Source organism: Corylus avellana, chromosome ca4 (genome assembly GCF_901000735.1).
Source record: "Corylus avellana chromosome ca4, CavTom2PMs-1.0".
NCBI lineage: Eukaryota > Viridiplantae > Streptophyta > Magnoliopsida > Fagales > Betulaceae > Corylus > Corylus avellana.
In genome coordinates this window covers 2376105-2390863 of record NC_081544.1, presented here as the reverse complement: position 1 = coordinate 2390863, position 14759 = coordinate 2376105, and the positions used below count along the sequence as shown (strand labels likewise).

Below are 14759 nucleotides of genomic sequence, written 5' to 3'. Positions count from 1 at the left end.
ATTGTTAATATGTTTTAGGGGGTTATTTTTTATTTAAGGTTCGAAAGGAGTTTTAATGTGAAAAAGTAAAGAGAATAACTTCTATGTGGTTGTACGTAGTGAAGAAAACAAATACAAATCTACTAAAAATGAAAAAATCTCACCTCACATATATGGATGTGATCTATTTTTTATTTTTTATTTTCTTAAGTTGTACTAAGTTGAGGTGTTAATCTCTCTCATTGAATGGCACAAAATGGTGAGTTTGTGTCGCAACCCCATACAAGCAACTCTCAAAAGTAAAATATATGTTATATTTTAAATTATTTATTTATATTTTTGACTTGAGAACATAAACATGCAGTACTTAGTCTTACGTTGCAAGACATTAGCATGTCATTATATCATACAATTGGAAGGATAAACTCAAAATATGTTCGGATTTAGCCAGAATTAATTAAAATATGGTAAAACTATTGTAAGATTCCCCCACAGCTAGCATATATAATTTATCCACCCTATCAAATACATTGAAAAGATAACAATGCATGTCCAACTTCGACTGACGTACGTGTGCATTATTTTTTCTATCAAAACTTTTTGGTGACATTGATTTTAATGTGTACATTCTTAACAAAATTTCAAGTTAAAATGGAAAGATAAAATATCATGATCAAATCCATAATGTGTAATTATTATTATTATTATTTGATAAAAGTGTTAAAATATTGATTAGATGCTTAAATTTATTTATTTTTATAACTTAAGCTTTTGAGATAGATGATAATTTAATATGGTATCATTACTATATAATTTACTCCCAATTCAATTAAAAATAGAGTAGTTTCAGTCCACACATGAATCACCTGATTGAGAATGTTAAAATATTTGTTAAATAATTAAACTTACTTTTTTTTTTTATCAACTTAAGTTTTTTGGAATAAGTGATAATTTAATCAGAGAAGTAAATTATGTGTACCAAATTATATAATATTAATCCTCTTTTGCAAGAAATCGTGACCATGAAATATTGTGCATAGTGGACTGAAACTAAAAAAAAAAATCACTTTCAGATTATATCACAATTCACAACCCAAGAACTCCACAACTGAGAAAATAAAAATTTAAACAAAAAAAAAAAGGAAAAAGATTAATAGTTCTAATACTTGAGTACAATATGATCATTATTCTTGTTCTGGGATGGCATCTAACTTTTGGTCTAGCTTCAGTCTTGTGGGACTTGTCGAGGCAAACGAATTAGGAGGCATAGTTAGTTCATGCCCTCCTTCTAACATTTGAATTACAACTTTCATGGAAGGACGATCCGCTGGGTGCCATTGGATGCACCAAAGTCCAATAATTGCAAGTTTCTTTGCAATTTCAGCATCTTCATCATCCTCAATAAACACTTGTAAGTCTTCTTTTTGTTCTAAGAAATTGTAGATTCAGTCTGGAAAATAAATGTCAACATTCTTCCTCCCTAGCTCCTACCACTTCAAGCAATAAAATTCCGAAACTATAGATATCGGATTTATAAGAAACATTTCCAAAGTTCCTAGAGAACACTTCTAGTGCGATGTAACCGTTGGTCCCCCTAGTTGTGGTCATTGACATTGCACTGAGTAATTAGTTTTCTCAGGTATGTTTGGCAGCACAAAGATGCTTGATATTTATGTGTAGTATTAAAAATAGTTCCTTTGACCAACGATAACTTCCTTACTATAACATTTCTTATGTTCAAATTCTACTTGCTCATGCTTAACGAATTGAGTTTCAGTTTGAGAAAGCATATATGGAGCTATATATTATTCTTCATTATCCATTACTTTTACTTTGCATTGTTGATTTGGCATATTAGATTAGAGCAACACTTTGTCACTTAGAGAGATAATCCTTGTCATTTTTTTCTTGGTGGGTATGCAAAAAATTTGAATTCTAGAGAAGCCTTGTGTTTGTGTCAATCAGGGTTTGTGTCAAACCAATACATTTGTAGCCATGTGTCCCTTATTGTGGGCCTGATTTATGAGGATTAGAAAGTCTTCAACTCAATGTACAATGAATATGGGGTTGTTCGAGAATTGAACATTATGTATGAATTGTAAATTTATTGGGACAATCAGGCCCGCTTAGAATCCATTGGATTTTTTAACTCAATGCAACACAAGGATGAAATTGCAAAGACAAAAAAATAAATAAATAAATGTTCTCACAATTTAAAAGTTAAAAAAAAAAAAAAAAAAAAAAGAGAAAAGAATATAACAAATTAAAGAAAGAAAGATCACGAATTATTAAGATAAATGCAAAATAAAACAATATAACAAATTAAAGAAAGATCACTAAAACGTGTGTCGATTTATAATTAGATGTGACGTGTGGCTCTAACGGAATCCATAAGATTTTAGATAAAATTTGATAGTAGAAACTTATTTGTTATTTTTTGCGTATCATAGAAATCAGAACTCTCAGAATATTTTTAAACCACAAGGGATTTATTGTAAATTAGTATAACCATAGAGACAGAATTTGTATTTTCCCTTAAAATTGATTTTATTGGAGGTTTTTGATGATGATAATGTCGGTCTATGAAGTTGGCTTCATACTTAATTAAAGTTGTTTAGAACAAATGAAAGATTGGAGATGATTTTTCCTTGAAACTTACATGGACATAATTAAGTTTTTCAAGTTTCAACAAATTCAAACGGAAGTGGTTGGGATGTAGCAGCCCAGATTGAAATTGGTAGACAATGAAGATGCGTCTCTTTCCTCCATTATGAGTTGCATTTTCATTCGGAAACTCCATCGGTGACTCCATAATTGACTAAGCAAGCATCACGCGCTTCCGCGGGTTTGTCTTTTCAGTAGAAAAATCAGTTTCCATGTGGCAAGTTTTACCTCTTTTGGAGCTGAGTGAGATAGCTACATATGATCAGTGGGTAATTGGTACCACAAAAGTCGCCTTCAGTAAATGTCATATGAAGGCCCCAGGAAAATGCCATTCCATCCGGTGTTTTTCTTTGTTGGGATAAGTGTGAAAATTCTTCCTTGATCATCATAGTGACCTCAAACCACTTTTAGGGAGGAGTTTCGCCTGAAACATAAGGGAAGGTCGTTAGAAGGCCACCGGTCTAGAGGTCATAAACAATTTGACACTCAAGTTAACAAAACTGAAGCCGAGAGAGAGAGAAAGAGTAAAATGACTAGAAAAAGGTTAGTGTGTGTATTGGGTGTGTTAAATTATTACTTGTCCAAAAAGCTTAAACTAATAGGAAAGAGGTAAATTTAATCATTTAATTAACACTTTAACACTTCTCTCATGTGTGGACTTGAATTTTTTTTTTTAATAAGTAAGGCCCAACACGTAGAAAATTTTAAATTAAAGATGAATGATGAAATCAAGATTCGAACAAAAGATCTTTAACTCTGATATAATATAATAAAAGGTGATAATTGTTAGTAATGCCTCAATGAGGTCTTTGTCGATACTTGTATTTATAGAAGTTACCGGATGTATAATTGGCTTTAAAATATAAATTACAAACGTAAGAATTTATCTTTAGATAAGTTTGTTGATAATGTTTAAAAACCCTTTGAATATTAGATAGAATGTTATATACTTAATATTTGAAAAGAAAACAATGCATGTCCAACTTCGACTGACGTGTGCATTATTTTTTCTATCAAAACTTTTTGGTGGAATTGATCATAATGCATGTACATTCTTAACAAAATTTCAAGTTAAAATGGAAAGATAAAAGGATCATGAAATCCATAATGTGTAATTTTTTTTTATAGAAGTGTTAAAATATTAATTAGATGATTAAATTTATTTATTTCTATCAGCTTAAGCTTTTGGGATTTGGTAATTTAACACGGTATCATTGCCAAGTAATTTACTCCCAATTCAATAAAATATTCTATATGTTGAGTCTCACCTATTAAAAATTAAGTAGTTTTAGTATATACATAAACGAGAATGTTAAAATATTGATTAAATGATTAAATTTACTTTTTTTCTATCAACTTAAGTTTTCGAAATAAGTGATGATTTAATGAGAGAAGTACATTATGTGTAGCTTTTTTTTCTTTTTTTTTTTTCTAATTTAAAAGGTGGGAATGGACGACCAATGTAGTTTCCCCCCTTAGGCGTTATCATCGGGGTTCCCACCCGTTGTGGAATGTCCAGTTTGAGCCATAGCTACTGCCTGAGAAGGTGAGCCCGTCACCACAACCCCACAAAGGTGTGAGCCAATACGTAGAGCCCCTTCAAAGTAGTATTTGGTTCACGCATCTACTACCGCAAGCGGATTCGAACACGCGACCACTAGGATGAAAGGAATTCTTCTACCAACTCAACTACCAACCTTGTGGTACATTATGTGTAGCTAATTATAGAACATTCTTCTTTTGCAAGAAATTATGACCATCAAACATGTGTAGTGGACCACTGAAACTAAAAAAAAATTCACTTTCAGATTATATCACAATTCACAACCCAAGAACTCCACAACTTAGAAAGGGGGAGGGGGTGGTAAAAAAAAAAAAAAAAGGGAAGATTAATAGTTCAAATACTTGAGTACAACATGGTCATTATTCTTGTTTTGGGATGGCATTTAACTTTTGGTCTAGCTTCAGTCTTGTGGGACTTGTCGAGGCAAACGGATTAGGAGGCATAGTTAGTTCATGCCCTCCTTCTAACATTTGAATTACAACTTTCATGGAAGGACGATCCGCCGGGTGCCATTGGATGCACCAAAATCCAATAATTGCAAGTTTCTTTGCAATTTCAGCATTTTCATCATCCTCAATAAAGACTCGTAAGTCTTTTTTTTGTTCTAAGAAATTGCAGATCCAGTCTGGAAAATAAATGTCAACATTCTTCCTCCCTAGCTCCTACCACTTCAAGCAATAAAATTCCGAAACTATAGATATTGGATTTATAAGAAACATTTCTAAAGTTCCTAGAGAACACTTCTGGTGCGATGTAACCCATGGTCCTCCTGGCCGTGGTCATTGACACTGCACTGAGTAATTAGTTTTCTCATGTATGTTTGGCAGCACAAAGATACTTGATATTTATGTGTAGTACTAAAAATAGTTCCTTTGACCAACGATAACTTCCTTACTATAACATTTCTTATGTTCAAATTCTACTTGCTCATGCTTAACGAATTGAGTTTCAGTTTGAGAAAGCATATATGGAGCTATTATTATTCATTATCCATTACTTTTACTTTGCATTGTTGATTTGGCATATTAGATTAGAGCAACACTTCGTCACTTAGAGAGATAATCCTTGTCATTTTTTTCTTGGTGGGTATGCAAAAAATTTGAATTCTAAAGAAGCTTTTGAACTTTGTCATGAAATCAAGGATACAAGAATTGGGGCTACTGCTTTCACAGCTAGTGTTGATGCAAATATTTGGTAAGGTAGAATGAACAAATTCTTGCTTGGTTACTAAAATCAGGGTTTGTGTCAAACCAATACATTAGTAGCATTGTGGCCCTTATTGTGGGCCTGATTTATGAGGATTAGAAAGTCTTCAACTCAATGTACAAGGAATATGGGGTTGTTCGAGAATGGAACATTATGCATGAATTGTTAATTTGTTGGGACAATCAGGCCCGCTTAGAATTCATTGGATTTTTTAACTCAATGCAGCACAAGGATGAAATTGCAAAGACAAGAAAAAGAAAAAGAAAAAAAAAAAAAAAAAAAGAGTTCTCACAATTTAAAAGTTTAAAATAAAACAATATAACAAATTAAAGAAAGAAAGATCACTAATTATTAAGATAAATGCAAAATAAAACAATATAACAAATTAAAGAAAGATCACTAAAACGTGTGTCGTTTTATAATTAGATGTGACGTGTGGCACTAACGGAATCCATAAGATTTTAGATAAAATTTGATAGTAGAAATTTATTTGTTATTTTTGGGTATCATAGAAATCAGAACTCTCAGAATATTTTTAAACCACAAGGGATTTATTGTAAATTAGTATAACCATAGAGACAGAATTTGTATTTTTCCTTAAAATTGATTTTATTGGAGGTTTTTGATGATGACAATGTCGGTCTCTGAAGTTGACTTCATACTTAATTAAAGTTGTTTAGAACGAATGAAAGATTGGAGATGATTTTTCCTTGAAACTTACATGGACATAATTAAGTTTTTCAAGTTTCAACAAATTCATACGGAAGTGGTTGGGACGTAGCAGCCTAGATTGAAATTGGTAGATAATGAAGATGCGTCTCTTTCCTCCATTATGAGTTGCATTTTCATGCGGAAACTCCATCGGTGACTCCATAATTGACTAAGCAAGCATCACGCGCTTTCGCGGGTTTGTCTTTTCAGTAGAAAAATCAGTTTCCGTGTGGCAAGTTTTACCTCTTTTGGAGCTGAGTGAGATAGCTACATATGATCAGTGGGTAATTGGTACCACAAAAGTCGCCTTCAGTAAATGTCATATGAAGGCCCCAGGAAAATGCCATTCCATCCGGTGTTTTTCTTTGTTGGGATAAGTGTGAAAATTCTTCCTTGATCATCATAGTGACCTCAAACCACTTTCAGGGAGGAGTTTCGCCTGAAAAATAAGGGAAGGTCGTTAGAAGGCCACCGGTCTAGAGGTCATAAACAATTCGACACTCAAGTTAACAAAATTGAAGCCGAGAGAGAGAGAGTAAAATGACTAGAAAAAGGTTAGTGTGTGTATTGGGTGTGTTAAATTATTACTTGTCCAAAAAGCTTAAGCTGATACGAAAGAGGTAAATTTAATCATTTAATTAACACTTTAACACTCCTCTAACGTGTGGACTTGAATTTTCTTTTTAATAAGTGAGGCCCAACACGTAAAAAATTTTAATTAAATTAAGGATGAATGATGAAATCAAGGTTCGAACAAAAGATCTTTAACTCTGATATAATATAATAAAAGGTGATAATTGTTAGTAATGCTTCAATGAGGTCTTTGTCGATACTTGTATTTATCGAAGTTACCGGATGTATAATTGGCTTTAAAATAAAAATTGCAAACGTAAGAATTTATCTTTAGATAAGTTTGTTGATAATGTTTAAAAACCCTTTGAATATTAGATAGAATGTTATATACTTAATATTTCCTTTGACTTGATCTGCAGCATTATCTCCACTTTTTTTTTTTTTTTTTTGTGACATGAGCCATATCTCTACTTTATCTTTACTTGCAAACATATCTACTGTATTAAAAATTGAGGATGATATTCAAATAGGTACTTAGGTAGTAAGGGATACTTAGGGGAGTGCCTCAAACCATAATGTATAATATTTTTTTTTTTTATAGAAGTGTTAAAATTTTAAATCGAGTGAATTTACCTCTACTTATTAACTCAAGTTTTTTGGATAAGTGGTAATTTAACATAGTATAAGAGTTAAATATCCTAAGTTCGAGTCTTGACTCTGTAATTTAGTCTAAATTCAATTAAATATTTAACATTAAAAATAGAGTTTGAGCCCACACGTAAAAGATAATGTTAAAATATTTCACATGTTCCTATCATGTTAGGATTTTGAAATAACTAATAATTTAACAAGAGAAATACATTGTGTACTTAATTTATAGAACATTCCTCTTTTGCAAGGAATCGTGACCATCAAACATGTGTAGTAGTACTGAAGCTAAAAAGATTTTCACTTTCAGATTATATAACAATTCATAAGTCACAACCCAAGAACTCGACATCTAAAGAAAAAAAGAGGAAAGATTAATAGTTCTGATACTTGAGTACAACATGATCATTATTCTTGTTCTAGGATGACATCTAACTTTTGGTCTAGCTTTGGTCTTGTGGGACTTGTCGAGGCAAATGGATTAGGAGGCATAGTTAGTTTATGTCCTCCTTCTAACATTTGAATTATAACTTTCATGGAAGGACGATCCACTGGGTGCCATTGGATGCACCAAAGTCCAATAATTGCAAGTTTCTTTGCAATTTCAGCATCTTCATCATCTTCAATAAACACTCGTAAGTCTTCTTTTTGTTCTAAGAAATTGTAGATCCATTCTGGAAAGTAAACTTGACTAGTGTTCTCCGCTGTAATGTCAACATTCTTTCTCCCTCCTACCACTTCAAGCAATAAAATTCCGAAACTATAGATATCGGATTTATAAGAAACATTTCCAAAGTTCCTAGAGAACACTTCTGGTGCGATGTAACCCAAGGTCCCCCTGGCTGTGGTCATGGACACTGCACTTTGATCCTTGGAACACAACTTGGCAAGACCAAAATCAGAAATTTTTGGATTGAAATTTTCATCTAGCAAAACATTATGAGGCTTGATATCAAAATGGAGGATTTGTTGGTCGCACCCTTGGTGAAGATAATCAATACCTTTTGCTATGCCAATTGCAATATCTTGCAGCTTGTCCCAACCAAAGAAACGATTTTTAGTGTCCACGGAAGATATAAACTTCTCTAGTGAATAATTTGGTAAGAACTCATAAACTAGAGCACGTCGAAATCCATCTGCACAGAAGCCAACCAAGCGAACTACATTAACATGATGAATCCTGCCCATTGTCCCTACTTCATTTATGAATTCTTCCCCGTTTTCTTTAGAAGTGTTCATGATCATCTTCACCGCAACATGGACTTCATTTGAAAGCTTTCCTTTGAAGACTGTTCCATAAGCACCCTCACCTAGTTTTTCGACAAATTGATTTGTAATTCTCTTAATATCAGAATACGAGAATCTGGTGGGCTTGAAATTTTTGTAATCCTCCAAAAATGTTTTGATCTTAGCTTGATTTTCTTTTTCTGCTTTGTCATAGCTGTAGATACGGTAGAGAGCAAAGATCGCTAGTATTGATAGAAATGAACTAAAGACGATACCTGCATGTTAATTAAACATTCGTAAGTGATCATCGATCAAGAACTTCCTTCTCCGGAATAATTAATAAAAATTTCAAGTGGCTATTAGATCGAGGACTCACCAGTGATCTTCAACTTCAATAATACACCTGTATGTTAAAGATCTAACATAATTAGATTCTCATTGTAAACATTGATTAGTTGAGAGGTGGAAATTAATTGATCAGAATGAAAATATATAATACCTTTAGAATGTTTGGAGAAGCACTCAGTTTCTGATTCATTGCTATTACTCTTCAATCTACATCCCTTGCCTTTCCGTTCACAGTGTCCGCACTTTGGACTGTCCCACTTCAATCTCAAAATATTATCATAACCGAATAATTGATCATTTGAAATTGATGGAAGAGTATACATCTTTTTACAAGATGCTATGGGCAGATCGTTGATGTCAGAATCCGAATAGAAGGCACGAACTTCGTGGCTTGGGCCACTAAGACAAAAGATCGCGTCGACTGCTTGTGTTTCTTTTGAGGAACAATTGAAAAAGGCGTAGTCATACTGGTACGGTTGATGTTTGAACAGGAAAGGCGAGGAAGACAAATTGAGATCTCGAAGCTGTCTGGGAAAGCAATTGTCAGGGTCGTATACTTCAATTACCTGAGATTTGTAGTCAATATTTTCCACAAAGAATTTCACAAAATTTGGCAGTTGCAGCACCGTGTCATTTGTGTGAGTGGATGATAGAGTAAACCCAGGAATAGGATACCCACAGTCGTCTGGCTGGGTGTCAAGTCGGAAGGGAAATCGAATGGTGTAATTTTGGCCACGGCCTCCACACCGTATTAATTCATGGCACCCATTTTGGCCTTCCCCAAGGCTTACGACGAAAACCAGAAACAAGATAAAGAAATATGAGATTCCCCTTAATTCTAAGCTGCAGACACCCATCATCTCCGTGTGGTCTGGATGGTTTTCTCAGCCTAAAATAAGATATCCATTTCCGTGGTTAATTTGGCTTTCTCCATTTGATCAGTAGACTTGTCAAACATCACATGCCACCTGGACTTGGAGCTTAGTGAGACTTGTCAAGCACTCTCAAAATTAAAAGCCGGTCTATCAAGGTAGTCTTCATTCATTATTTCCCTGCACCACTTTAACATCATCCGTTTACATTTTTATAAAAACTTTAAATTGACTGTGAAAGCTATAAGCGAAAAGAAAAAAAAAAATCCTCTCCACTCTTCTCTCTCTCTCTCAAAATGGCAGGACTCTCTGCTGGACTCTCTGCCCTGATTGTTATTGTACTTGTCTATGAGAGCTGCAGTGCTGATGATGGTCATCGCTGTGCTCCTTCTTCCTGCGGCGATATCCATAACATAAGCTATCCCTTTCGATTACAACACCAACCACAAAACTGCGGCCTCCCAAATTATACCCTGTCTTGTGATAGCAATTACCAAACAGTGTTAGACTTATATGCCGGAAAATACTACGTACGGCAAATCAATTACGAAAACTACACAATCCGAGTGGTAGACTCTGGTATTCATCACCTATCCATCCCTCTTCATTTTCTAAACAGCAAGAATTTCAGTGATGGGGATCCATATACCTCGTATGAGTCGTATCCACGATGGAGATCTAGCGAACTATCAGAGGGTACAGTGGTTTTCTTGATGTGTGAAAATCCGGTGAATTCCCCATTCTATTTGGAGGCTTCAACTTGCTTCAGTAATAATGGAGAGTATTCTTCCAACTCTTCCAAGATGTATAGATATGTTAAAGTCGGCAGAACGAAAGCAGCGGATGTGGAGGACTCTTGCCAAATAGATCGAATGGTTCCGACATCGTGGCCAGGAAATATTGCCTGTTCAGACGTCCACAACGCATTGGAATATGGTTTTGAGCTTTCATGGCTCGAATTTAAGTGTAACCAAAGCTGCGGATCAGGACAGTACTGCTCCTTGGATGACGCGAATGGTGTTCATTGCGAGCGTCGATATCGATATCCACTAATTGGTGAGTTAAGAATGCTGAGAAAAAAGAAATAATACTAGCTACTTATCAATTTCTAATTAAATATCGTACATGTTGACCATTAATTAATTTCCTTTTGCAAATTTATTTTCTTTCTTAAATCTTTAGATTTATTTCTCACTTACTCTCACTAAAGGTTAATTTGTTGTATTTTCCGGTAAATCTTTCAGGTTTTGTTTTTTGTTTAATTTAAACCTTTTCTCTTATGCCTGATTCTGATCAACACCATATTAATGTCCCAATTAATGATTATAATTCCAAGTTTGCAAAAGCTGATGTTATTATTTTCTTTCTCAAATCTGCAGAATCTATCCTACGCTACGTATTCTCCTACGGTGAGGCTTCTCTCTCAAAAAAGTTGGTTGCGTGATAAGTATAGAATAGTATTTGGATGAGACCTTTTTTTTTATATATATAAATAGATGTGGATGAGTACTGTTTCCAAATAATGATCAGACAATTAATGACTAAACTTTAGTACATAACGTGTTAGAATATAACTTAAATGATTAGATCTATTGTTTTCTACTATTTTTGGTATATGTGATATTAATTAAGATAATTAAGTGTGGGAATGGGTTGATTTCTAACTTACAGGTTGAAAATTGGAAATAACACTCATTAAGATTGAATACAAAATAGGAAGAGAAATATTCAACTTTATTCAACTTGATGAAAATAACTTGCTTATATAGGTATTTAACTATTTATAGGATATAAATGATCCTTCTAACTTATTCACAATAATTTTATTCATTTACATCTCATATAACTCTCATGGAATAACAAATGATCTGTTATTCCAACTGAAGATTAGTTATAGGTTAGCGGATGTTTGGCGTCTTTGATGTGTAATCTTTTAGTTACGACTTTGATCTTTTAGTTTCGGCTAGGATCTTTCAGAACGTTATATTTTGTGATTGTAAGAGTTTTAATGCTCTTGATTCCTCTATTAATGAGATAAGAATGATTTTCCTTCCAAAAAAAAAAAAAAAAAACTCCCATGTAACTCCTATGTAAAATAACTGTTGAAAACTAAAAGATACAACCTCTTCAAATCACTTAGTAGCATATGAGAATATGAAATGAAAATATTCAAATAAATGTTATTAAAATTAAGATTATTATTCAACATTATATGCTTTAAACAATGAGGAGTATGAGACGGAAAAATGTCAAATTTCTTCATAAATAAACTTCCTCTACTGAATAAAATTTAAGTTTCTTGTTCAGCATATGGCCAAGGAGAAATTATTTAAGTTTTTGATTAATTACTAATTACTTCATTTTTTTTTCTAGCTGTTGCAGTTTTAATTTATGGAGCAGGGCTCATTGGTAAGAATTTGTTTTTCTCCTATTATCTTCTTCGAATTCTTTTAATAGATTATTCCTTACAATGTGAAACATGAAAATAGTTTGTTCCAGCTTAAATTTTATCGTTAAGAAAATCCATGCTACTTCTACTTGAATATAACTCTTTATTGAACTACTTCTACTTCTACTTGAATAAAGGCTTTATATATATAATTGGTAGTATAAAATTATATATAATTGTAGTGATACATACTGGAAGGGATCAAGTCTATTCGATGGGTCTTGGGTTGTTTCCAAGTTATGCCTTTGATTATGAGAAAATAAGCAAGAGATAAAAATAAAAGCATATAAATATAGAATTGCTCATAAAAAGTACTCGTACATAGCATTGACCAGGAATTATGGTGAAATATATATATATATATATGGCTGGAAGTCCATAATTTGTATTTTATATAACATCCTTCTTCTGTAAGAGATTGTGACACTCAAAACTCAAAGCCCAAGCCCCAAGGAATTGACAGCTGAAAATAAATAAATAAATAAAAAAGGGAAAAGGCAAGAAAAACTAGCCAGTACTTTTCATAAGCTTCACGCCTAAAAAGGCATTTTGATATCGTACATTGATTGCAAGATTAACAGTTCTGAGAAAAAAGAAATAATACTAGCTACTTATCAATTTCTAATTAAATATCATACATGTTGACCATTAATTAATTTCCTTTTACAAATTTATGTTCTTTCTTAAATCTTTAGATTAATTTCTCACTCTCACATAAGGTTTGTTGTATTTTCCAGTAAATCTTTCTGGTTTTGTTTTTTTGTTTTAAACCGTTTCTCTTATAACTGATTCTGATCAACACCATATTAATGTCCCAATGGTTATTAACTTATGATTCCACATTTGCACGCAAAAGCTGATGTTATTGTTTTCTTTCTCAAATCTGCAGGTGTAATCCTAAACTTCGCATTCGCATGCTCCCACGGTGAGGCTTCTCTCTCAAAAAATTTGTTTGAGTGATAAATATAGAATAGTATAATGGAATAGATTTGGATGAGTACCTTTTCTTTTCTTTTTTTCAAACGAGAAAAAAAAAAAAAAAAAATCAGGTGTGGATGAGTACTGTTCCCAAATAATGATTAAACTTTAGTGCATAACTTGTTAGAATATAACTTAAATGATTAGATCTATTGTTTTCTACTATTTTTGGTATATGTGATATTAATTAAGATAATTAAGTGTGGGAATGGGTTGATTTCTAACTTATATGTTGAAATTGGAAACAACACTCACTAAGAGTGAATACAAAATAGGATCGGAAGAGGAATATTCAACTTTATTCAACTTGATAAAAATAACTTGCTTACATGGGTATTTGATACAAATGGCCATTCTAACTTTTTCACAATAACTTCTCATATAACTCCCATGTAAGTACTCCTATGTAAAATAATTGTTGAAAAACTAAAAGACACAATCTTCAAGTTGCTAACATATAAGAATATGAAATGAAAGACTCAAATAAATGTTATTAAAATTAAGATTATTATTCAACATTATATGCTTTAAACAATGAGGAGTATGAGAAGGAAAAATGTCAAATTTCTTCACAAATAAACTTCCACTACTGAATAAAATTTAAGTTTCGTGTTCAGCCGCATATGGCCAAGGAAAAATTATTTAAGTTTTTGATTAATTACTAATTAGTTCATTTTTTTTTTCTATCTGTTGCAGCTTTTGATAATGGATTACTGTTCATTGGTAAGAATTTGTTTGTCTCCTATATATGATCTTCTTCGAATTTTTTTAATTATTCCTTACAATGTGAAACATGAAAATAGTTTGTTGTAGCTTAAATTTTATCGTTAAGAAAATCCATGCTAGCTTATTATTATGAAAATATTATAATAAGACGTGCTACATGATGAAAATATTATTATGAAATTTACAGGAAAAAGACAACAAATACCATGCTAGCTTAATTATAAGGATTTAGGAAGGAGATTATTTAAATAATTTTTATCAACTAAAAATAGTGGTGTTGACACCAATAAAACAATAAACTAATTTCTTTTCTTCCAATTACTTGGATGTTCCTGCCCAGGACTATGCTATCGTGCCGCAATAACAGTATTAGGGACGGCATGTCTGATTGCGTTTTTGATATACAAATGGCGTAGAAGGCATTTATCTATGTATGATGCTATTGAAGAATTTTTGCAAACCCACAACAATCTCATGCCAATAAGGTACTCTTACCCAGAAATTAAGAAGATGACCAAAAATTTTAGGGTCAAATTAGGTGAAGGAGGTTATGGCACTGTATATAAAGGAACGCTTCGAAGTGGCCGTCTTGTAGCTATAAAGATGTTGGGTAAATCCAAAGCTAATGGACAAGACTTTATAAATGAAGTTGCAACCATTGGAAGAATTCACCATGTTAATGTAGTGCAGCTTATTGGTTTTTCCATTCAAGGGTCAAAGCGGGCTCTTATATATGAATTCATGCCTAAAGGGTCTTTGAATAAGTACATTTTTTCGCCAGAAGAAAGTGTTGTCCTAAGCTACAAGAAAATAT

General features: G+C 32.7%; 2 protein-coding genes and 1 long non-coding RNA gene across 3 annotated transcripts; 2 read left to right on the top strand and 1 right to left on the bottom strand.

Annotated features, from left to right (window-relative positions):
• Positions 1 to 7634: 7634 nt before the first annotated feature.
• Positions 7635 to 9868, bottom strand: LOC132177334 (rust resistance kinase Lr10-like). Its single transcript, XM_059589603.1, has 3 exons — positions 9072 to 9868; positions 8949 to 8975; positions 7635 to 8847 (listed from the first exon to the last, which is right to left on the bottom strand). Exons 1-3 carry the CDS (start codon positions 9778 to 9780, stop codon positions 7754 to 7756), a joined length of 1830 nt encoding a protein of 609 aa, XP_059445586.1. The 5' UTR covers positions 9781 to 9868; the 3' UTR covers positions 7635 to 7753.
• Positions 9869 to 10058: 190 nt separating this feature from the next.
• LOC132177235 (uncharacterized) lies at positions 10059 to 11236 on the top strand. The gene is made up of 2 exons (XM_059589487.1): positions 10059 to 10848; positions 11172 to 11236. Exons 1-2 carry the CDS (start codon positions 10089 to 10091, stop codon positions 11234 to 11236), a joined length of 825 nt encoding a protein of 274 aa, XP_059445470.1. The 5' UTR covers positions 10059 to 10088.
• A 781-nt stretch (positions 11237 to 12017) lies between these two features.
• LOC132176991 (uncharacterized) lies at positions 12018 to 14750 on the top strand. Its single transcript, XR_009439711.1, has 4 exons — positions 12018 to 12201; positions 13131 to 13166; positions 13916 to 13942; positions 14286 to 14750. It is a non-coding gene; the product is annotated as an uncharacterized LOC132176991 (long non-coding RNA).
• The last annotated feature ends 9 nt before the right edge of the window (positions 14751 to 14759 follow it).